The sequence below is a fragment of the Dysidea avara genome, chromosome 4 (assembly GCF_963678975.1).
Source record: "Dysidea avara chromosome 4, odDysAvar1.4, whole genome shotgun sequence".
In the NCBI taxonomy this organism is placed as follows: domain Eukaryota; kingdom Metazoa; phylum Porifera; class Demospongiae; order Dictyoceratida; family Dysideidae; genus Dysidea; species Dysidea avara.
Window position 1 is genome coordinate 12,999,216 of NC_089275.1, and position 25,829 is coordinate 13,025,044.

The 25,829-nt window shown below is 37.7% G+C and overlaps 2 protein-coding genes and 1 long non-coding RNA gene across 6 annotated transcripts in view; 2 read left to right on the forward strand and 1 right to left on the reverse strand.

Annotated features, from left to right (window-relative positions):
* Positions 1–19,403, reverse strand: part of LOC136253057 (uncharacterized) — a 126,767-nt gene extending 107,364 nt beyond the window's left edge. The window contains exons 1-2 of the mRNA XM_066045647.1: positions 19,334–19,403; positions 11,108–11,173 (exon numbers count right to left, since the gene is read on the reverse strand). Coding sequence (XP_065901719.1) covers positions 11,108–11,129 — 22 coding nt within the window. The 5' untranslated portion in view covers positions 11,130–11,173; positions 19,334–19,403. The remainder of the gene's footprint in view (positions 1–11,107; positions 11,174–19,333) is intronic.
* LOC136253064 (long-chain-fatty-acid--CoA ligase ACSBG2-like) overlaps positions 1–25,829 on the forward strand; it is a 205,277-nt gene that overhangs the window by 172,969 nt on the left and 6,479 nt on the right. The window lies entirely within an intron of this gene.
* LOC136253071 (uncharacterized) lies at positions 3,009–4,299 on the forward strand. Of its 4 annotated transcripts, none has more exons than XR_010699936.1 (5): positions 3,009–3,334; positions 3,584–3,680; positions 3,735–3,815; positions 3,954–4,028; positions 4,079–4,299. It is a non-coding gene; the product is annotated as an uncharacterized lncRNA (long non-coding RNA). The 4 variants fall into 4 exon arrangements; XR_010699937.1 differs by having other exon boundaries at positions 3,009–3,329; XR_010699935.1 differs by lacking the exon at positions 3,009–3,334 and having other exon boundaries at positions 3,349–3,680; positions 4,079–4,115; positions 4,167–4,299.

Genomic DNA, 25,829 nt, shown 5'->3' on the forward strand with positions numbered 1-25,829 from the left:
ACAGAATTCAGCTACGAACAAATCACCCTGTAGAGAGATCAGCTAGAAGAAGTTACCTTGTAGATAGTTCAGCTACAAACAAATCTCCCTGTAGAGAGATCAGCTAGAAGAAACTACCTTGTAGAGAGTTCAGCTACAAAGAGGCTACCATGTAGAGAGTTCAGCTGCAAAGAAATCACCATGTAGAGAGTTCAGCTGCAAAGAAATCACCCTGTATAAATTCTGCCACAAACAAAATGCCCTGTAGAAAGATCAGTTAGAAGAAGTTACCTTGTAGAGAGTTCAGTTACAAAGAAACCATTCTGTAAAGAGCTCAGCTGCAACAAATCACCTGTACAGAATTCAGCTACAAACAAATCACCCTGTAGAGAGATCAGCTAGAAGAAGTTACCTTGTAGATCGTTCAGCTACAAACAATTCACCCTGTAGAGAGAGCATCTAGGAGAAGTCAGCTTGTAGAGTGTTCAGTTACAAAGAAACCACCATGGAGATTTCTGTAATCAATATATGTATTATATATCCCCCCCAAAAACACCTTCGCTGTAAAAAAAGGCGCGTCCAAGAAACTACAAGTATCTGTAACCCCATGTAAAACAGATAAGCTGTAGAAAAACACTCCATGAAATTAATGGGTAACTGAAAGAGCTGATATCTAGAACGGCCAAGAATCAATAATGTCACTACAACTGACTATGATTACCAAAGAATACCTTGGCTATAAAACAGGCAAATAAAAGTAACTGGCAACCAAAACGGCTGATATCTGAAGCGGCCAAGAATAAAAGTTAAGTTGATACAACTTACTACAATTATAAACTTGCAACATTGAATCCTAATCATTCAACTGTGTTCTATACATTCACCCTTGCTACAACCTAAATTAATTCTTTGTAACTCTAATTGGCTGGTAATTTGGCTACCTTTTTCAATAGTCAGAGTAAAGAAAAAAAAGGCGGCCAAATTACCAGCGAATTAGAGTTACAAAGAATTAATTTAGGATGTAGTAAGGGTGAATGTATAGAACACAGTTGAATGATTAGGATTCAATGTTGCAAGTTTATAATTGTAGTAAGTTGTATCAACTTAACTTTTATTCTTGGCCGCTTCAGATATCAGCCGTTTTGGTTGCCAGTTACTTTTATTTGCCTGTTTTATAGCCAAGGTATTCTTTGGTAATCATAGTCAGTTGTAGTGACATTATTGATTCTTGGCCGCTCTAGATATCAGCTCTTTCAGTTACCCATTAATTTCATGGAGTCTTTTTCTACAGCTTATCTGTTTTACATGGGGTTACAGATACTTGTAATTTCTTGGACGCGCCTTTTTTTTACAGTGAAGGTGTTTTTGGGGGGATATCACTAATTTTTGTCAGTTATATAATTTACAGACCCAATGTTCAAGCCATGGGGGGTGTATGATGAATTCTGCCTTGTAGAAGTGTTGCAACCAAACAGAAACCTGCTGATAGGTGGTGAGCATATAACATACATTCCTATAGTAGCTGATAATTTTTTATTAGGACAAGGGCCAGTGGAAATTACTGGTCATGCCAAGCAATAATGCTACAGTCAGGGTTACCGAAGATGTGTGTAAAGCACTTATTTGCAAAGCATGCTTTTCTAGGTGGTCTTGGGGAATGCCACCATCTTGAAATAGCAACTCTGAGATTGCATCTGGGATCTGGGAGTGTTTTCAGACAGAGATGTAAATATTCAGCTATATTGTTCAATGACTGTTCTATTAGAGTATTTTATTGCCTGAATGTTCTGTTAGAGTATTTATTGCTTGACTGTTCTATTGGAGTATATCAATCATTCTGTACTTGTCAATGAATAAAACCTGCTATGACCACTGCCATAGTGCCCTGAGGATGACCTATCAACTTGGTTTGCCACTTGTAGAGTAGCTAGATGCTTTGCTAAGGGTTATGAAAGAGATCACAAACATCATACTATCATTTTTATTTCACCAGATACAAACACACATTTAATCATATACAAGCACAAGACGCACACAAAATGTGCAAACACTATATGTGACCGGATTTGCGAAAAGGTACCTTTTTCACACACAAAATTTGACCTATTTTTTGAACTTTGAACTTCATAACTTTTCTACCATTGCATATAATTACCTGAAATTTTACATGTGTAAAGCTACATTATCTGGCTACATTATGATACAAAAAGCAACATAATCAGAGTAAGGAGTCAACTGTTATAAAATCTTGTTTGCTGACATGTAAAATGTGTCGAAAAGGTACCTTTTCGCAAATCCGGTCACATATACACATGTTCACAAACATACACCACATATTGGTTGTACTCAAGTTAATATCACATCTCTTGTGAAATGCTCTTGTAGGAGAGATGGTAGTGCCAAAAAGAGAACCACATTCCAGCAATTTGTTACAAACTTTGTTGCACCATGGTATGTGCATAATGATCAATTAATGAAAGCCACAACACAAGCTCCATGGTGCATTAATGGAAATAAATAAGTTCCACCTGACTGACAATTATCACGTGACCTATTTAGGGGATATCCCTTGGAAAGACCCTGCACAGTAACACTTCAAGTGAAAAGTGAACACACTTGATGTGCAATTTATATTATTATTGATGTCAGTCCATGTCTTTAGAGGGAAGTATAATATTATTAAACACTAAAATACATTAAAGTACGAGTACCACATCATAGAGCCATAACCAAGAACAAGTTCCACTTGACTGACAATGATCACGTGGCCTATTTAGGGGAAATCTGTTGGAAAGTCCCTGTAACACCTCAAGTGAATACACGTGATACGCGGTTTATTAATTATTGATGGCAGTCCATGTCTTGAGAGGACTGAAACTGAATACTAAACATTTGTAACTGGATTTCAATGGAGCGGCGAAGCGTACTTAACTGATTTGAAACTAAGATACGTAGAGTCTACACCGCTTGAAGAACGTCGAATGGATATTAAAGAGTCGCCGGTGAGAATACTGATGTACTCAGCTCTTCGTGGAGGTTCAGTAACGAAACGAGGAGGGAAAAAAAATGGGGCTAGTGTACAAAGTGCCACATCTATTCACACTGATTAACCGCGTGTATGCGATTGGTTTTTAGACTGTCAGACGTCTGCACTGACTAATGCAAGTTCACTGAGACCAAGCTGAAAACTTCTGTGATGGCACCAAGTTGAGTAGCAGCAAATACCAATATTATCCCGCTTGAAATTATATCTCATGGATGGATTGTCAACAAGGTGTACTCATACATACCAAACAGCTTTCATTGTCACTGTAGTACCAATTTAGAAGTCCCGGAACTAGGTGGAAGAAGTAAGGTAATCTACATGATGCTTGTACAAAAAAGAATACTCTTTCACATTGCATATATACTGGTCTTTATGTACAGTGAAACCTGTCTAATCAGGACACTGTGTAGTAAGGTCACTGCTGGGCTAACTTGTGAATCCTCAAACGTATTACCTCAAGGGTGTGATGAATTTTCAGTTCCCCAAATCTGTCATTTACGTAAAAAGTGACAGATTTTTAGCTGTATTGTATTTAATGCCCGCCTGTCGATTTTACAGGTACAGGGTACTTGATCATAGCATGCGGTTCTCTTACTAGCAGTGCTACATACATAACTTGGCTAGAGCTGCTCTAAACTTGGCAACTAAGATCAAGGTTTGGGGGGGTAAGTAGACAACGGAATTTTATAATGTTATGTGTGTTCTTTAGTTCTCAATTGTCAAGTGTACGTGGACTGTACACCAAGTGTGCGTGAACTGTAGTAACATCAAGGACGTTGTGGATCTTCAGGTCAGTCTGTGTGTATACTAAGAAATTTTTGTATTACCTCAAGGGTGTGATGAATTTTCAGATCCCCAAATCTGTCATTTGTGTAAAAAGTGACAGATTTTTAGCTGTATTGTATTTAATGCCCTGTCAATTTTACAGGTACAGGGTACTTGGTCATAGCATGCGGTTCTCTCACTAGCAGTGGTACATACGTAAAGATAAAGGTTCGGGGGAGTAAGTTTATATAGACAGAGGAATTATATAATGTCATGTGTGTTCTTTAGTTCTCAATTGTCAAGTGTAAATGGACGATGAGGCCTGGTAAGATCTTGGCATTATATCTCAGTTGATTACAATCTTCTGAATTTCCAGGATGAGGCGTACAGTTGTGATGGGACTAACTATCCCATTTTATTGTCAGAATTTTATTGTTAACGTCACAAACAATTAATGTGATATATTTTGTTATGTAACATGTGTATTAATTAAATGACATGCATGACGAAAGCCACAGTGGGAGTGACTACTTGCTGTTAGGGTGGGTAATGCTATGTAACAAGCTGGTTTGAGCACCACCAAAACACAAGTTATTTTAATACACCATGTGTGGTGTGGCAACAAGAATTATGCTTGGAACACCTTCTCTAGTGACACTACGTTCTTGACGCTTTCACACTTGTTTATAAGGCATCTGCCAATTATAAATGCACGCAAGAGGCATGGCACTAAATGGAGTTTAAAAGATTTCTGCTTAAAACACCTTCCCTAGGGAACTTACGGTTCTACACGCTTTTACAACTTGTTTATCAGACATTAGGGCTTGTGTCCACATCGTGTCTTTAAAAGTTATTGTAGGGATTAGAAGTTTGATCAAAGAAAATACGCATATGAACAAACCAGGATTAGATAATGTCAGTGCTAGATGGACTGTACAAACATGGGTAAGTTGACTGGTATAAGGTGACGCTAGGTGTAACACAAGGTTGAGAAATAAAGCGAAATATGTCTAAATACGCGTTATAATACAGTCCACACCGGTCGCAAGAAAACTACTACTATGAAAAAAAATTTTTTAATTACGTAACGCAATACAAACCTATTGAGAAATGTTGCATAAATCAGGGCAAATATTGCGAAACCGTCCCTACACATAAATAACTCACAGTAGTGGCCGCGCGTCTTTTAATTGGGCTTGCACTTTGTAGTTTTTTGGCCGAGCGCCTCACTACCGTGAGTCTTGATATAATTTGTACATTTACTGATAAAATATTTAAAGTACATCTACTTCATCTTTTCTTCTTCCTGTGGTAAAGAAAAAAGATAGGTTTAAAAAGTCCTAAAGCCGGCCATAGGCTGGATTTGGGGTATAAAAATACAAAAGAAATGAAATCTAATCCAAAACAGCCAAGCTGTAAAAAAAGTGTGCGGCCCTCAAAAAGGCTATGGTGAAAAAAGATGTGAAATCCAAGGTGGCGGCCAAGAAATGGCTGTGATGGTAGGTTAATGGTAAAAATTTTAATAATGACAATTCAGGTGAATTTTTGTGCCGCTTGGTCTTGGCACAAAATTCACCTGAATTGTCATTATTAAAATTTTTACCATTAACCTACCATCACAACCGTTTCTTGGCCGCCACCTTGGATTTCACATCTTTTTTCACCATAGCCTTTTTGAGGGCCGCACACTTTTTTTACAGCTTGGCTGTTTTGGATTAGATAGTGTATTACATTAGGACTTTTTCTACTGGCTAAATGTCATACCCTTTGAAATCACCATTACAACATTAAACAGCAGCTTTTTATTTTTTTTAATCTTTTACTTAAAACTAGGCTGAAGTTTCACAAAGTCTGTATCCGCCCGACAGTAATTGAAAACTTTCTCAACCTGAACTTCCTCTGAAAATTTAATTTTCTTAATAAAAAATCTCAAGCCGAAATGGAATATGTATCTGTATCTATACATATAAAAGTTGTGTAATCACAATTATGATTATGATATGAGAACACTTTGGAAGTTTAAGTTCGGTTAGGGATCATAGAAATAAAAAGTCAAGAAAGTGGGATAACATTTAATAAAAGAAGGGAGGTCACCTATACCTGCAGATGTACTAATGGATATTTAACTCCTAGCATTATGCTATATGCTCTAGCTCCTATTATGCCTAAAGTTATGCCAGCATAATTGATGCAAACCCACTGGTTGCTATAGATAGACAAAATTAGCATAATTAACAGCATGATGAGGAATTTTCATACAACAAAACATATAATTACAACTTCTGGACATCACTTACAAAGTCAAGGGTTAACTTATTTTGGACAGTGAACTGATTTATTTCTGACAACAAGTAGAAACAATGCACTACAGTATTAAACATAATTTTACACTCAAAGAAATCAATGCTTTTCTTTGTGGGTTTGAGTTTATAGAGTTACACCATTGATCTGCTAACTGCAGGTATCTGAGGTTAGTATATCTATGGTTACACATGCTGCTACATACCAACTAGTACAAGGCATGGCAAAGCAGTTTAGCTCACTATCAGTTATTGAATTTCGTACTGTCTAACACATTTGATGTCTGAAATGATATGATTATTGAAATGATATGATTATTGGAAGACAGTACAATGTGAATGGAAACTCTGATGATGAATAAAGTTTGAGATAAAGATAGCGTTGAGTCAGAAAACTATTAAATGTCTGAACAATTAAATAGTAAAGTCCATATAGCGAGACTGAGATTAATATCAAACCAGGTAATAATTCAACAAAGATCAAAGTTCTGTCAAAAATTCTAATAGAACAGTCATTGCACGCAACAGAGAGAATGAGAATCCTTGTAGTGTTTGTTCCCCTGGGAGGTTATTTCTATGATCCCTAATTGAACTTAATTATTCCTTCTTCATATGTACTTGTTTGCTTACTTTTTACGTACAGTATAATATGATTATAAACCCACGCATACCACATCAAAAAAAGGAGGCACCAGACTAAATATTTTTGTCAGAATTTGCACTGTAAATATCATTAGTGAAAAATGGATTGGTCATTTCACTTTGTTTGCAGTTATGTTCAGTGGGTTACAGCATTTTCAATGAAGAACAGTAGGAGACAACCCTTCTGCATTCAATCCAGTCACCACTAACAATATGGACAATTCACTGGGAATCCAGGAGCATGCTACCAGATATCAATATGTTATGCTCTCAGCAATAAGAAATAGGACACAGAGGTGGACAAAGGTGAGTCCATGAAGCATGCATATAATACATAGTGTGGTATGCCAAAAGGCACAAGTCTGGTTGAAGCTACAAGTCTATCAGTGACAAAATCAAGCTCATGGCCTTATGCTAGTCTGAAGGCATTAGTTAGTCAGTCAGGCAGTCAGTCAGCAGAAAATTCCACTAAATTAAAAAAAAAATTAAAAATTCCATAGTGACCTATCTGAAGTGTTTTTGGCCATTCTGGAGACACTTTTGGGATTGACTCTACTTATGCCATGAAGCTATTGTGAGGCTTGTTTCTGGTTAGTAGTTTTGGTGAAAAGGCGCTAACCTCCACGACCCCTAATATACAGTACTACTGACTGTACAATACTTTGTCTAGCTACAGTGGTAAATATTATAGCCAACTTGATGTAATTCATAATTCTTGCATTATTTAGTATTTAATAATTATATTGCTATGTAGTGCTAGTGAAGCACAACTTGAAACAAATTATATATACACCATACATATTGTGTGTAGAAGTATCTTCTTATACAGTAGCTGTTTGTTTATCCAGTCTTCTTATGTAAATCCTCTAGAGAAAGTCTTGAAGTACATATACTTTTCATCCTTAATTTATTTGCATAATATTATAATTATGGTACATATGTACTTCCTTTCAATCTGAAACATACATTATTTCTGGTAGCCTACAAAGGCTTTCTGTGCTGCTTTTGGTTATTAAATTCCTGCGAAACCTTCTTTAATTTGAATGTAATTCACAAACATATACCCATTGCTCCACCCATATTTAAGTGGCTCAAAGAAACTACTCGAGAGTCAATTGTTACCTGTGCAATGCAAGCTTCAGTTAGCCTTTATGTCTTGCATACCAACTATTTTTATCATTTAATGGTTTCTCACATACGTAGGTGTGTACAGACAAAGATATATACACACGTAGGTAGATAGAAAGATTGGTAGATAGGTACAAACATACACATAAGTTTTTTACGAAAACAATTTCAGGAAACTGGGCACACATGGTAGTTGTGGGCTTACTTCTAGTTTAATAAAGTACACTTTTTAATTGATGTTGCCAATGCAAAGTTACTTTAAATTAAATGTTAAATGATATTAGAAAATCGCTGCCTTAATTTAGTGAGGCTTCTAGTTAACTCAGTTATTAGCTTGCAGTGTTGCTACAATGTACCTACAGTAATATACAATTGCATAATGATAACATTTTAACAAGGCGAACTCAGAAATCAATGATCAAGTGACAGGCTGTGAGAGCAAAATATTATCTACCTCATATATATGTACACTCTTGATAATCAAAACACACGATAGTGTGTTGTGCGGCCCAAGAAGCCGGTGCACCACACCGTGGATATATTGACAGGAAGAATAAAAATGGCATTTTCACACATTTGTATCTTGGTGATCCCTTATCCGATTGGAACCAAATTTGCTACAGAGTTGCCTGCTGGCTAAGAGCGTCTACATACCAAATTTGAAGGAAATCGTGCCAGCCATTTCCGAGATACGAGCTGAAAAAGTTTCGATTTTTTTCTTCGTTTTTTGTTGTTTTTTTTTCGTGTTTTTGCACACTTGCAAAAATTGCTATAAAACGCAAATGCGTACTCTGATCGCCTTGAAATTTGGCACACAGAAGAGGAGTCCAAAGGCGAATCATAGCATCACATTTGGTGCAAATCTGATGAATGGTTTGGGAGTTATGACCGATTATTTGCATAAAACAAGATCGATTTGTTGTCACGCCCACAGAGTAAACCACTTCATGGAATGAGTTGAAAATTGCTATGTACGTAGATAAGAGTAACCATCGTAGGAGTGCCTTTGGTGGTTTGAAATGAATCGAGATAAAGACCATGGAGATATGACACAAAACCCAACCTGTGTCACAATTACGCGATTAATTTTTATGATAAAAAAGTATAAGTTTTTATGCCTACTAGGCAAACCACTTAAAGCAATGAGCTGAAAATCAGTGTATAGCTGGAATAATCTTTATAGAAAGTCCTTGCAGTAGTACAGAAGAATCGGATTACAAACCACCGAGTTATGATTTGAAAGCCAACTCCGTGTAGCAAATGCGAGATCGAGATACTCTAGTCACCCTAATAGAGCATTCAGCTAATTTATTTACTTCATTATAGAATTATACTACATTACAAGTTATTGTAGGGAGTTCAGCTGCAAACAGTTAATCTTATAGACAGTTCAGCAAGAAGCAAGTCACCCTATAGAGAGTTCAGCTACAAACATATTGCTGTAGTGATTCAGAACATTACAAGTACTAATCACACTGAAGAGAGTTCAGCTATAAACAAGTCATCACCCTGTAGAGAGTTCAGCTACAAACAATTCACTCTGTAGAAGTTCTGCTACAAACAAGTCTTTGTGCAGAGAAATTAACAACCAAAAATCCACCATGTAAAAACTTCAGCTTTACTAAAAAGTTACTCTGTAGAGAGATCAGCTAGAAATAAGAGAGAGCTCAGCTAGAAAACGTTAACATGTAGAGAGTTCAGCTGCAAACAGATCACACTGTAGAGAGATCAGATAGAAGAAGCCACCTTGTATAGGGTTCAGCTGTGAAGTGATCACCCTAGAGAGAGTTCAGCTAGAAAAAATCACCACGTAGAGAGTTCAGCTACAAAGAAACCATCCTGTAGAGAAATCAGCTAGAAACAAGTCACCTGTAGCGACATCAGCTACAAAGAAACCAGAGTTCAGCTACAAACAAATCACTCTGCAGAGAGTTTGGCTACAAAAAATCACCCTGTAGAGTATTCAGCTATAAACAAATCACTTTGTAGAGTGTACAACTAGACACAAGTCACCCAGTAGAGAGATCAACTACAAGAAGTTACATTGTAGTTACCCTATAGAGAGATCAGCTAGAAACAAATCATATTGTAGAGAGTTCAGCTACGAAAAGATCACTGTGTAGATAGTTCAGCTATATGAATCACCTTGTAGAGAGTTCAGCTACACAGAACCACCGTGTAGAGAGTTCAGCTGCAAACAAACCACCCTGTAGAGAATTCAGCTACAAATAAATCGCCCTGTAGAAATATCAGCTAGAAGAAGTTATCTTGTAGAGAGTTCAGCTATAAAGAAACCATCATGTAGAAAGTTCAACTACAAACAAGTCAATCTGTAGAAAGATCAGCTAGAAGAAGTTACCTTGTAGAGAATTCAGCTACAAAGAAACTATCAAGTTGAAAGTTCAGCTACAAACAAGTCACCCTGTAGAGAGATCAAATAGAAGAAGTTACCTTGTAGAGAGTTCAGTTACAAACAAATCACGCTGTAGAGAGATCAGCTACAAACAAGTCACCCTGTAGAGATATCAGCTAGATACAAGTTACCTTATAGGGATCAGCTACAAACAAATCACCATGTAGAAATATGTGTTGGAAACAAATCACCATGTAGAGAGTTCAGCTAGAAACAAGTCACTCTGAAAAGAGTTCAGCTACAAACAATGGGAGTTTCAGCTACAGTTCAGTCATGTATAAGAAGTCACCTTATTACCTACAGTATGATTATCTTTCATTGGTTAAATATACACATAGACAGAAAACTGTAAACAACATTTCTTCCTTTGTTCAAAAATTCCTGCAGAAAAGAAAAAAAAACATGTTAAAAGGAAGCACCAAAGCCAGTTAATGGCAAGCTATGTGGCTTGCAATGCAAAAAGAAGTGATATCTAAACCAAAACAGCCAAGCTGTAAAAAAAGAGTGCGGCCCTTAAAAAGGCCAGGATGAAAAAAGATGTGAAATCCAAGGTGGCGGCCAAGAAATGGCTGTGATGGTAGGTTAATGGCAAAAATTTTAATTACGACAATTCAGGTGAATTTAGTGCCGAATCCTAGTGGAGGAGGCAATGCAAATTCACCTGAATTGTTGTAATTAATTTTTTTTGCCGTTAACCTACCATCACAACCATTTCTTGGCCGCCATCTTGGATTTCACATCTTTTTCATCCTGGCCTTTTTGAGGGCCGCACTCTTTTTTTATAGCTTGGTTGTTTTGGTTTAGATTTAATCTACAAATATACTGACATCTCACCATTTGGCTTTCCTGAGGCCATCTCAGTTATAGTGCTATGTCTATCACCACATCTGTTACTGTGTTCTACAGAAGATATGTAATTGTAACAAAGTAAATAAGAAACAACTGCAAACTTGTGGATGGGTTTATGTTATCCAAGTTTGCTTAAAGTTATATGAATTAAATACTAAATTTCTTGAGAAAAGTAAAAAAATGCATTACCACACTCAAAATTTGAACTTTCATCAAAGTGAAGGATCTGTAACTTGATGACTACTACTACTACAGGTATTATGCTTACAGTACAGTACATTATGTACAAATTTTCTACAAGGGTTGAACCACATTTTAATATTCATGATCAAATAATTATTTTGACTAGAATAACAAACAATTGAATCCTACAGGCAACACTATGTAGTGTAAACAATAATTTGGCTGAGGCCAAAAACTCAGAAGTAGTACAATTTCGATCATTGGAAACTGGTATCCCATATTCGTGTCCACTGACCACTATGGATTGGTAAGTAATGGCTGACAGTGATGTATGCAACCGATCAATGACCAATCAGATTTGACAACATCTACTGTATGACATTAGGGTTGGGAAATACTTCAATGGATCAACAATATCACCTAATCAAGTGCTCGCAATTCAATTGTTGCATACAGTTATTTAGCCTTTGTAACATCATCACATAGACAATACTTATCACATCTTGCAATTATTACAATTAAATTTTCCACTTCATTTGTGTCTAATCTTGGTGTCATATATTGTATACTATGTCAATTGGTTAACTTTTTATCAGAGAAGTTATGCTAATAAACTAATCAACGTAACGTAAACTAACGTAAATTACTGTCTGTAGACATATGCTAGCCACGATTACTGTCTGTAGATATATAGTAGCCACCCCCATTCCCCAGTCCATAGGTATGCATGAATCCACATCCATTATTATATACAGGCTTATGTAGAGCCACGCCCACTGATCGGTTGTTATTATATGAGTTATAATCTATTATAATCGTGCTGTGATTAACTCTTTTAAAATATTGTGACTAATTTTGTGAAAAGCAGGCTATTTAGTGGTTATGAGCTTGCAAAAAACTTCACAAACAAATATAAGAAAAAATTAGGAATTTTAAATTAGAGTAGGGGCAGTGTATAGTGCTGCAATAAATAGTACCGAAATAAGCTGGATCGGAGTAATACGTAATGTCCAAATACTGTAAAACAATAAGAAGTGAATATCCCCAGGCCCATTCGCAGGAATTTCAAATGGGGGGTTCTAAATTGAAGCGGTAGGCAATTCCAGATGCGGGGGTCTGGTGGTGCAGACACTGAGAAAGGCTTAATATTCAATGTCCTGAGAATAGCCTCAAATTGCTTAAATGCAGAAATGTATTCACTAATTAAAAACTTCTCATACATTATTGTGTTGACACAAATTCCTCTCAACATGGGCCCATCACACACTAATGCATCATTTCTAAAGGTCATTCATTTGAGCTATAAGCTAAACCTTTTCACCATTGTCCAAACATGGATGATAACCATAATAAGCTTATAATACTATAAACACAAGTAAGCCTGGCTTGTTGCATTCAATAATATGAATTCTAAGGTGTCAAGTGTGTGCTGGGAGTCTGTCAGTTGTTTTCATGTTAACAGTCTATCAGTCACAGTGTCCATCCAGTCTGGTGTTTATTATTGCTATTCCGGGCTCTTATTAGAAAATATTTAACAAATTACGATTGGAATTACTTGAAATATGTGTATAGTAACTCTCAGTGCAAAGTGGTTATGGATGGCCTTATTAAGGCTAGTATATTAAAAATTTAAAAATAAAGTAGAAATCCAAGCGATAAAAAGTAGTGAAACAAGAGAAGAGCAATGGTAGCTATTACAGCATAGCTCGGTGGGAAATCCCTACTTTGGCATGATATAGCCATTATTTTACGTTCAATGCCAAAGTAAGAATTTCCCACCAACCTATGCTGTAATAGCTACCATTGTTGTTCTCTGTTTTTCACTACTTTTTATCGCTTGGATTCCTACTTTATTTTTAAATTTATAATTTTTAATATACTAGTTTGTTTAGTTTTTTGTTAAGGCATACAGCTAGTTATAAACATGTGACTGTTCTATTAGGATGACTGCTGTGTTAGAGTATCTCGAGGCAGCCTGCAAGATGTGCACTTGCCCCAAAAGGGGCGTGGTTTCGATCGATTATAGAGTATGTCAAGTCAGCCTCCCAAATTGAAGGTGTGTGGTCACTGAAATACAGCTAGTGCAAAAGGAGTGTGTCATCATGGTTTCAATTGATAGATCGATAATGCATAGAATGAAGAATGGGTGTGATCTCGTGACCTATCGTGAAGCTATCTAGTACCAGTACCTCTGTACAGTACCCTCCGTCATAGATTATATCAGTGAGGATTATAATCTATTCCTCCATACAGTAGCGTAGTCTAAGCGCCTTAAATAATCTTGTGGCATCTATTATGCTGTTTAAAGAAAGTGTTGATACGGAAAATTAATGCCTCGATATGGGTAGTGCTAAAAGCCGGAACGGAATGGAACGGAGCACACGCCAAGTTAATAAATCGTTTTCGCAGATTGTACACCGTTTCTTACCATTACGACATAGTGACTAGGATTGTGCTGAAGTTAGTTTTCTTCTACTTGTAGGCATGCTAGATATCGTTCGCTCGAAGTTTCTACTTAATGCCCACTGCACGAAAGCGTTTTGCAATTAGCTACGCTGAAAAATGATCATTTAACCTGCTACACTATTTTGTAAGCACTGTAAGCATATGATTCACAGCCACTAACATACACTGTGGTTAACTCTTGTAAATTATTCAGTGCCCATGCTGGCAGACTTCAGAAAACCATCCTCGCTGTTATTAAAGAGTTGAACACGACTATAACATGAAAATACTACAGTAGTTTACCCTTTAGAATGATAAGGAAGCAATTCTACATCAGGATTAAACAGAACCTGATTTGATGGATTGGTAAGAGCACAACATGCTACGTGGCGGGCATTAAATAGAAACTTCGAGAGCGCGATTTCTAGCTTGCATATAAGTAGAAGGAAATGAACTCTAGCACAATTCTAGTTACTGTGTGGCAGTTGGAAACAATGTAAAATCCGTCTCAAACAATTTTTCTACTTGGCGCGCGCCCCAATTGGTTCCGTTCCATTCCGTTCCGGCTTTTAGCACTACCCCCTCGATGTGGTTTCGTTGGATGAAGAAGAAGACAAGCAGCCTGATTGAAGATAAAAGAAAAGACAAGGCGCAGAGGGCACGCACTTGTCGGAACCCCAAAAGACACATCCCACTGGTGAGTTTGTTATTGTGGCATAAAATAGTGGCCGTGCGCTGCTTCGTTTGGGCTCTAGGCTTGCGACTGGGATCAGTGAGTGAGGCAGTGAGGCTAAAATTCGAGTTTGGCGATTTTTAAAACATTTATATCCAGCCACCTGTAAGCATTTTGTTGCATTTAATGCTTTTTTATGTACTATATTGACTAGTACTACTTTGTAAAGGTGATTTTCGTCTCGTAAGATATCTCTAAGATGATTTTTAAAGGCGGAATTTTGGGCGGCACACAAATTTCACCTGGATTCCTACTTAAACGGTACAACCATAACGTTTGATACTGCAAGTAGAATAATAGAAGCCTTAGCGATAGAGACAAAACCACTGTCTGTATTCATGCATCATTAAAGTGGTTTCTATTTACACAGATAACCTCGAAGTGCTATGGTTAATGCCTCGGGAAGCCACATGCAGTTCAGCTGGAGGAAGCCATGGAAGGCATGTATTGAATGCTAAAGCACAGATTACAGTTGAAAAGATCGTTTTACAGTAAAAATAAAACTTCCACTTTAAAATAGGGGTTTGACCGAACCCCTCAACCCCCCCTGGGTACGGGCCTGATCCCTACTGTGCACTGAGTGTAGCACAGTAGGGATATTCACTTCTTAGGCCACTCCAAATAAATTCTCTGTTTCCCGTCCACCGCCCCCATCTGGTTACTGCCTAAATATTCCATTATTCTGTATTCTTCCATTATTTCCAGTTATTCTAGCATACTGATAGGCTCTCTTGAAACAGTGTCAGCTCACATGTCAGCAGTGCTATCAAGTCAGCACAAACTTCACGTTTGTGTTATTTTTGCAACTTACAAAGGAAGGAACAAGCTTAAGCATGCTTTTATGCAGCCTTTTTGGCTGGCTGTGCTAGGCAAATAATGGCTTGAAAAGCTAGCCAATCATTATAATGAAATAATGGAAATGGACCACCCACCCGCATGAAAATATGCTTGAGTCCAGGACGGGAAACAGAGAATTTATTTGGAGTGGCCTTATTGTTTTACAGTATTTGGACATTACGTACTACTCCAATCCAGCTTGTTTCAGTACTTTTTATTGCAGCACTATACACTGTTCCTACTCTAACTTAAAATTCCTAATTTTTTCTTGCAGCGGCCAGTGATTGACCCAGCTCACTCAGCAGTTCACTGAACTATCAACCCTGACACAGTACTTGCATCAGTGACCAGCTCACTACACTCAGCAACTACCTCAGAGCTTGTAGCTACATGAACTCATGCACACACAGCACCTTAGGTTATTTTCCTATTTGTGTATAAATATGTTGTACAGCTGTACTTTTATTAGTTGTGCTCAAGTTGCGCTCAAGTGGTGGTGCAACCAAACATGCTCCTTCGCGAGCAACCGCTTGCCTATATGGCACTTTGCTATTCTTATACTTGTGATAAATGGTACTGTGGTAATAGTACAACAAAAGTTTGGGAGGCATTTTAGAGCAATTCAAGGGCTTACTTTTGATGTGTATATTTTGCTGTAGAGATTATGAGTGCTAATACTTGTACTATTGCGTTTTGTATCATTGTGTAAAATACATGTATTTTGTATAATAGGGAAGGGAAAATGGCTGTCGATGAGGTTTTTCAATAGACTCTTTCCAAAAGTATGTCATTGCTATGGCAACACCTTTCCGCCATTTTGAATGGGGCCACGGTAAATAATCTCAATTGCACTCCATTGAAATGTGGTGTTAGCAGCAGCTTGAACAGCCTAGAGCCATATTGTTGAGGGACAACCCATCAATACCTTCAGGGTGGCAGAATTAGTGTTTCTGGTTAAAGGCAGCTGGTTATTGTGGCTGAACAAGGAATGAGACATCGACAGCAGTCAACAACAGTAATTGCTTTGTCGGAGGTTTTGTCAGCCCATACAATTAAGTTTGCATGATCAGCTGCCGCTACAGTCATTATTAACAGTACAAGAGTCAGTGAGGAGTATAAATGGTTAATATAATTCACTTGGGTCCTTAGCTTATATGATGTTTCAGCCAGTTACTAATATACAAGTAGCTACCATGATAGTAATGTGGTTATTGAATATATATATAGTCAAAATTTTAATTCACATGTATATACTCAGTTCAGATTCATTATAAAACAGTTTCAGAATCAACAAACTTTGGTTTCTTATATGGTACTTTTACAGTTGTTTATTTTGTTATCTGCTTTACCAGTTATGCACTGGAGGACGAACACTGCAGGCAAAGCCTGTACGAGGTGTTTACCATGAGCCAAGGAACGTAGACAAAAATCGTTGACTAAAGTGAAATGGGACAAATACCTAGAAGGGGTTTGAAAAAAAATCCATCCCTAGCCTGACTTTGATCTGCAGGCCACCCGGATACCGGCCAAGCACCGCACTCCACTGGACAATTGTTGAAGTGGAAGTACAATCTACTACAGTGGTACCAATAACCTAAAAAGTGTTTGCCAGTACTCCCATTTGTATTTACACACATTTAAACTCTCAAGAAATTAGGACACCTCTCTACTAAAGACACTTTTTCATGGTCCCATTTGTATTCTGTTCAGTTGATCCCAAGCCAGTGTTTATGCGATCACACCTAGTGCTCCATATGAAAAGAATTGTGGCCAATGAGATCCAAGTATTTTCACTGTATAGTACAACATTCACGTGTGACTGCTAGATACATGTCAGATTAAAATGTGTGCTATACAACTATCAAATACTACACTTCACAAATCTGCTACAAGTATAATATTATAATGTTGGTCATACTGACTCATGCAAGCTCCCTGATTATCAATAGCAAGTCATATTATCAAAGAATATAATACCAGCAGAGTGTTTTCTCATCAAAATGTTTTTAAGGCCTACATGGTAATGTATCAAGGATGACATCACTGGATATCTCTTTAGATTGAACTTAACACTGAGTGACATTATATGGTTAGAATTTGTACAATGTGGGTATCCATTCTGAGAGAGAAATGATCTCTAAACGGTTCAGTCTGATTAGACTTTGTCTGTAGTACTAGTAACTGAGTCTAGTTAATCAGCCACCACTGTACTGGAAGACACATACTAATGTATGAAACTTTCACTTTCACAAATATACATCACTGTATGTATAATAATTGTCACATAAGGTGATCATGCCACATATATAAGCTGCGTACATGGAAATGTGATTTACCAGTTCTACAAATGCACGGTTAACCAATCATGGCACACTATAGCTACAATGCCTTAGTTATTTGACAAGCCATGTTATCTGAAATGATGTACCCACTATACTGTTTGCTGCGGTAGCTGTTTCACCTCAAATCATTTGAGGTTGTCTCTGTCTCAGAAATTTAGTTTACAACACAACTCAGCATCTGTATTATCAGGAGCTCCGGACTACATGAGCTCCCGTCTCCATCCCTATCCTTAGTAAGACCAGATGGGTTACACTGAATCGATCTGCCAGATTGAAACTTCACAAAAAGTAGTATCTACAGTCTGTACATTCCACTCCTTGTCCTTACTCACAACGATTGTCACGGTAACAATTTATGCTCGTAACAAAGCCATGGAGAGTGGAAATTACACTTGCTAGCATCATGGCCATCGTCTTAAATTTCGTCAGAAGCATCCGTGGTTTCCTTTTCCTACTTCTTTTCTTTAAAATACACGAAAGAAAAACGAAACAACTTCGCTGCAAAGACTGAATACGCTGGAGAACACGCCATGCGCAGACCTCTCAACTATCACGATTTGGTCGTGAGACACACGATTTGGTCGTGAGACACACGATTTGGTCGTGAGACACACGATTTGGTCGTGAGACACACGATTTCAGCTTTGATGTCACGACCGCTTGCTGATCTCAAGATTTCTCACGATTTTCAACAAAATTTCCTAAGACACGCTAAATCTCCTTGATTCAAGGCCCAAAACGTCTGTACCAGATATCACGTGATCATTAATTAGAAGGCGGTTTTCTATGTTTTTGACTGTGTCACGAATGAATACGCTGCCAAACAGTTTAAACTCAAAGGTGAGAACCTTTGGAAAAAGCCTCAGCACACATTTAAGGTGAGAAATAAGGTGAAATCCTACCATTGGTATTATTACAAATGTTTATTGCTTAGTTTCAGTTGTTGTGAGGTCACTGGTGAGGTGCATTGTCCGGAGAATCTGTGCTGAACACCGAATCCACTGCTGGATACTGATTACTCAAGAAATGTGAGGTGATTTCGATAACGAATTATTGCTGAACTAGTGCATCATTAGTTGAAAGAATTTCATCACGTGATCCAACGATGGAGCAAAGGTAGTAGGTTCTTGTCGTAGAGTAGGCTACACTGTAGCATAGAGATATTATAAGCTGCGGTAAACAGCAGTATTGCACTCACATAGCTAGCTAGTTGTGCCTTCTTAACGATTTTTTTGTTAAAACAAATGTATGTGCATGAGCCCCATCATAAAGATGGTAGGCTTCACAGCTGCATGGGGGTGGGTGGCTGGCTTTCTCACAACCAGATCTGCTTCCAGGTTGAGAGGCCTGCATGCGCATGGCATGATAGCCCCATTCAAATGGCGGCCGAAAAGTGGGCGTGGTTTTGGAAAGAGTCTATTGACCAGTTCAGCCAAGCTAAGGCTGTTAAAATGATATAGACTATGTTTAGGTTGTTTTGATGTATAATTCCTAAAAAAATAAGGATAAAATTCAGTGTCAAAATGTTTTATGGCTTCATTTGACAAATCCTAATACGGTATGTTTTGACATGGATTAAATCATCACCCATTAATCTAAACCATTCAAATGTTACGAGCCCCACACTAACGCTAGCAATACTTAGACTATACACTTAACACATCAACTTACTGCAATCGGTATCAATCACGAAGCAGCCACACCTTTCACCGACATTTTTTTCTGTAATTAAAGGATGAAACAATTAGAGTCTAGTTGTGGACGCGTCTATTATCTGATTATGTACCTAGCAGCTGGCACCATATTATCTGTGCTGGCACATGGCACCCTAGCACTTCTAAAACTCGTCACCTGTGGATGTCCCGCCATAGCGGATGGTTGAATACACTGTAAGCGTACATACAGTCATGACAGTGTGCCTAAAAAATATTTCGCTTATCTGTTTTAGACGGATATACGTCGTTAGGACCAGCCTCAGCTGGTCAATGCTGCTGTATTTAAGAAAACTTCTGACTGATCACCCAGCCTTGGGGGTGTAGAGCGGAAAACCTGGACATGGCAGTTATTATGGGGGACATGATGAGAGCTGCTAAGTTGTTGATAAAGTTGGGACTGGAGCCATTTCTGTATCTTGAGTTAGTGGCGTATATCACTTCAGTATGCCATTATGGTGAGTGTGTGTAGTGTATCAACGGGGTATCCCTCCAGTAGCCACTATACAATATTTAAATCTGCAACCGCCATCAAAGCGATAGTTCAATGAATTCTACATGAATGACAATGGTCAAGCTGTTAACCCAGCATGGTCCAAGCATAGATAATGTATGTGTTCCTATGGACTGGAAATGTGTGTTAAATTATTTACACGTACTATATACGTTATTTACCTAACCTTGTTGCAGTGCTCCAATATGTACAATGTATTGGCTGGCTGGTTTGAGCTTTTTGGCTATCTCTTCTGCTGCCTTCTCCCGCTTATTTGAAGGCCAGTTTAAAGACGTGGACATTCCTTTTACATTGTTTGTTGTTTTACATTGTGTACTGGGAGAAATTCATTTGACAATGGCAGGTACACTTCAGCTAATACAGTTGTATTTCAGCAACAGTACTATTAACCAACTTCTTGTCATGCACCTCATTTACACAGCCACCAAAGAAATGTGTGATACATTGAAATATATTTTATGCCACAGTATTGCTTTGGCCACTTCAACTAAATTACTTGTTTCTCGGGCCCGACCGACCCATAAAATTTGTAAATGAAATGTTTTTGTTCATTTTTAAAGATCATGTGTTCGATCGCGTGAGTTGGCCATCCATATCTGCTATGCATGGGGCAAGCTTGGTTAATACAAGAGTTGTAAAAACAGACTTTGGATGGACGTTTGATCATTTAGACGTACTAACCATAACTAATAGTTTGTCATCGAACTCAATCAAACGCTGTAGTTACACGTGTTGCCATAACTTCAGTTTAAAAAAATTATTACCACCTATTATTATTTTAATTATACCTACCTACCGACCGACCCACTTTTCAACTAGTTTCAGTCCGAGAAACAAAAGATTTAGATGAAGTGGCCTTAGCTTGAACTAAACGATTACATAAAGTAGTACCTGTTTTCTATTTGTTTTTTGTTTTTTTATAGAAATAGTGAACAATGCTACACTTTCTACTTCTTCAGGAAATTTGCACAATTGTTCTGAAACACCATATTTGTGACCGGATCTTGGAAAACCTACCTTTTGGGCACAAGCAAACTTTTTGGGAAAACTCAATTGAAAAATTTCAACAATTTTTTCAATATTAATTTTTTTTTGCGCATTTGGATAAAGCAACTATTAAACCTTCTTGCTATGAAGTTTCACAACCATAGCTTCTTTTTCTTAGGAGATATGGATGATTATATCAGACCATGTAGTAATTTCACATGCGTGGGACAACAATTAACTTACAAATTGGGTGATTTGTTCAGGTGCTGGAATGGCTAAAACTTAGTCTTAGACAATAATACATGGGATTTAATTGCAGAAATGTACCAAAAATATTTCATTTAACTATCAGAAATGTCTTTTAAAGTATTCTGGATGGTAAAAACGGAATTATTGGTTAACAGAGTGATTTGTCACCATTTGTCACCCTTAATCACTCACAGAACTCAATACATTACTATAAAAGTTAGTTTGTAATGTACAGGAGAGAAAATTGGCCATATCTCAGGAATGCTTAAAGATATTAAGCTGAAATTTTGACACAAGATAGATGAGTACCCAGTACCTTATTTAAACTATAAAACAGAAAATTGATCAATGTGCCAAAAAGGTAGGTTTTTCAAGATCAGGTCACATTTCACCTTTAAACCTGAATTGTCTGATGCTGTAGTTTACTAGTAGCCAGTGTCCCTACTGTCCAGCCTCCAATTAGTGCAGGTGGTAAGTAATCTAGCTGTAAACAACAAACACTAATTTGCAGGTTCCAAGGTCAGCAAAATGTTCCACCTGTAGAAGCTATAAAGTTTTTGCACCAAAAAGATATGTGGACACTTGGATGGCCCATGACGTCACTATAGAAATGTTTCCAATCCACATGTCATGTATTATCTATGGTCAAAGCTGCATGAGTAAGGGATGTACAAATGTATAGCAAAACAGATGGGACCATAACATCATAGAAACAAATATATTTTTGATGAAACTTGCCATGGTCAAAATCAAAAAGCTATCATGACCGGCTTTGACCTCAGTCGTACAGTGTCTATTGGAATGACACCTCCTTTGTGTAGTGTGTGTGTGTGTGTGTGTGTGCATTGGTGTTTCAGAAACCACATTGATTGTACACATACAGACACGTGCACTAATATAATTTTATCCTTGTCCAAATTGGTTTGTGATGTCTTAGCTCAGGAAGAGATTCAAGGCTGGGTACTGTATGTTATAGTAAAGTACACACTTTACTATCCAACTATCCTGTAGTTGACTGTACTGTGTACTAGTGTACATTACAAGTAAACAGCTTGTGATTTTCAAAGGGCTTTTCACATATGTTCAAATATTTTGAAGAGGCTCTTCTCTTTGAAAATAGATTCCCAAGACCTGCTGTTCTTAGAAAATAAATTCCTACAATTAAAAGTGATTTGCCTTCATGTGATCAAACGTATTAGCATAGACACATCATCACTCATCAAAATCCTATAATGACAGATCTGGATCAGCTGTTTACTGGCTATTGACACAATAATGAACCATCACAATCACTAATACCAAGAGTGCATGTATATATATATATAATTTATTATGAACTCTTGCTAATACCGTATAGCAGAAAATTTGGTGATTATGCATGGATTCGCCAAAATTTTACTCGCCATTTTTCTAACGCTGTTCATCAGTGAGTGAATATTGGTTACAGCTAGTCACATTGAATACAGTATGGTTTTAGACTAACAGCTCAAGCATCAGCTCGAGCGATTCAGCTCAGTACCCATGCCTTGCCTTACTTACCACACGCGTTCCAGTCTTGATTACAGACTTAGCAAGCTAGTACATGTTTTTATTACAGCTAGCTATTTGCATAAGAGCACGTCGATTCAAATAAGAGGCATTAAACTGCAGTACTTCATCCGCAGACATCACAAAACTTCGTCGCTGCCAATGCTGTCAGGTTAATATTGCATGGGAAAATTAATGTCATGCATTCGCCAAAATAATATTCGCCAATTTCTGCCAATGATCAATTTGCCAAAATTTTCTCCTGCCAAAATTTTCCGCTATAAGGTACTGATCGAGCTAAAACATGATGTGTCTGATGTAATTCTAGCATAGCCATGATCAAGCCAGTGTCTGATTAATATTTGCTTCACTTGAGACTCCCCCAGTATTCTCTCCAAAGCATAGGGATGGGGATTATTCCATCTGTAAGCCAGTTGTTGGCAAGCATGTATGCATATCTTTCATGATCTGTGGTATAAATTTCCTATTAATCTGAGTCCCATTTAGAATTTTTGTTTGACTGACTAACAACCAACAAGCACTGAACAATGTTGTTTACATGTTGGTGTCACTTTGGAGCAAATTGTTAGCGACATGATTGTTGTTGTTTGCTGTGCAGTAATTCAAGTTTTGTGTAACTAAAATGATTTCATACAATCAGTGTCTTGCTCAGTGCATGGTATTGCATTCCATGGTACATGGCACAGTCCTCCAGTAGGTTACTAGTCCTACTCCAGGAAGATTGTTTGTACTGACTATAGTACCTGAGTGGTGCTCAGGTACCTCAGACCTGGCTTAATAGCAGTATCTGTGTTTGGAGCACCATCCTACTGATATACATACTCACATTACAGAGATAGTCTATTTGACTAGCACTATATTGGTAACCCCTGTATATAGACCACCTGTGATATTAAGAACAGACAAGTTGATTGGTTGTAATTTAGCCATACACTTGTCACTTTACTCAGTAAATCACTACTATGGGTTCCAATAACAATGTGACACACTTTGGGATGTTTATGCTATCTGAACCACATGTGTACTTTTATACAGTGTATGTGACTATGCTCATGCATGCATACGTCCGTGTGTATGTATGCTCACACGTCTGGACCTGGATAATAGACCATCATTATATGTGACCGGATCTGCAATAACCCTGCACATTTTTCAAATTCTTTATTATTGAATATTTATAATCTACTTAGCCAACTGTATACTCTGGCGGAGTTTTAGCCTTGTATGCCAACAACTTTTGGAGTTACAGCCCTACAAAGTAGCAGCAACAGAAAGATCAATTTGTACAGCAAGTATTGGGAAAATAAATTACATGCGTGTACTAAAATGGCTGTAACTTACAAACGCGATGGAGTAAAGAGTTTCAACTTGCACCATTGTGTTCGCCATGAATAGGGGAGTCCATTACTGGGTAAGTTTTGTCTTCTATTACCATTCTTCACTGCATACAGAGACGAAATCAGTGAAGAAAAATTGATCACGTACAATCGTTTCGACATGACATAAACAAACTCCCTTAACTTACGTATGCTTTAGTCTACTGCAACGAAACAAAGATTTGAACTCCTCTTGAGTACGCGAATAAGATGATATCCAGGTTTTTATCGTTACACCTTTTCTTCACAAAGAACAAAGCGTTTAAAAATTTTACAAATTTTTTTTAATTATGCAAATATTGTGCCCATTGCAATCAATGGCTTATACTGAAAATTTAGGCTTGCACCATTATGTTGGGTTTTTGCATATCCGGTCACATATGGTGGTTTCCTTCTGCCTCATGGTATACTAAGTCAATAAATCTTCATATCCTTCTGGTTGTCAATCACTTGTGCCTTGCCATATCCTGGAGCATTTGAAACATTCCTTTACAATGAGAACAGGCAATTAGAGCACTCACATTGCTTGTCACATAATGTGATCTCATGCACACACACACGCACACGCACACACACACACCACACACACACACGCATGCCACACACATACCACACACACACACGCATGCCACACACACCATACACACACACACACACGCATGCTTATAAAGTTGTGCAAATTCAATGACCTAAAAGTAGTATAAGGAGATCAGATGGAAATTTTATGCTGTAAATGTCCCAGCTGCTTACTCTAAAGGGTAGAGCCAACAGTAGTAACACAATTTAATAAAGATACTGTGGGTAAATATGTTACTTTAGCTATTATGAAATGTACCCATGATGTGATTGTGATCTGTTTTATACTGTAGGCTGGAGGACTTGAAGTGGGTGTGTAACCAACCAACAGTGTAGGTGTGTAGTGTTTGTGTGCGTGCGTGTGTGTGTGTGTGTGTGTGTGTGTGTGTGTGTGTGTGTGTGTGTGTGTGTGTGTGTGTGTGTGTGTGTGTGTGTATTTATGCTTGGTGCCCAGCATTAAGTAAATTCCAAGTCTGTGTCTTAATTATGGGTGAAGAATTGTCCAGGTGAGACTTGGATACTCACACCTTCACCTGTGAGACATGGTACACACTTTCGTGTCTGCCCCAAGAGGATTTGTCTACACTAACTCACAGCAGCTGAGTAGGTCACAGGTGTCCCAGTGATGGTTTACTGGGTTGAAGTGATTGTGCTAGCACAGTAGCCATAGGCTGTTTTGTATTGTGTGTTGTGTAGTGTAGTATACAGTTGTCATTATTTCACATACATCTCCACTACAGAGGCTGTAGTAAGTAAATGTGCTTGTGTTTTGTATGTAGTTGTATGAAATGTAGAATTTGTAATGTTACAAATTACAGTAAGATATTGTATATTTCGTCCTGGCACAACAAAGCTATAGTGTATAACTGTGTTTGAATGATATGTATAATTTATCCGATTGCCAGCTGAATTCCTGGTGACTACTAGCCGAATCACTGAAATGTACCATATTATCCTTACCATACACAGAACTACTTAGTAACCATACATCTAAATACTCGTTATGAAATAATTAACTCAATTGTGTTGTTTTTGTTTACGTAATACTAACCGCAATGAAGATATTACTCTGCAAAGTCTAAACATTGGTAAAAACCAGCCCAAACAAACAACAGAATCTCAACTATCTACTAAGGTGCCTTACACTCCAAATAACTATTTGATACAGTTTACTTACAGTGCGATCCATTCCACAGCTGGTTTCT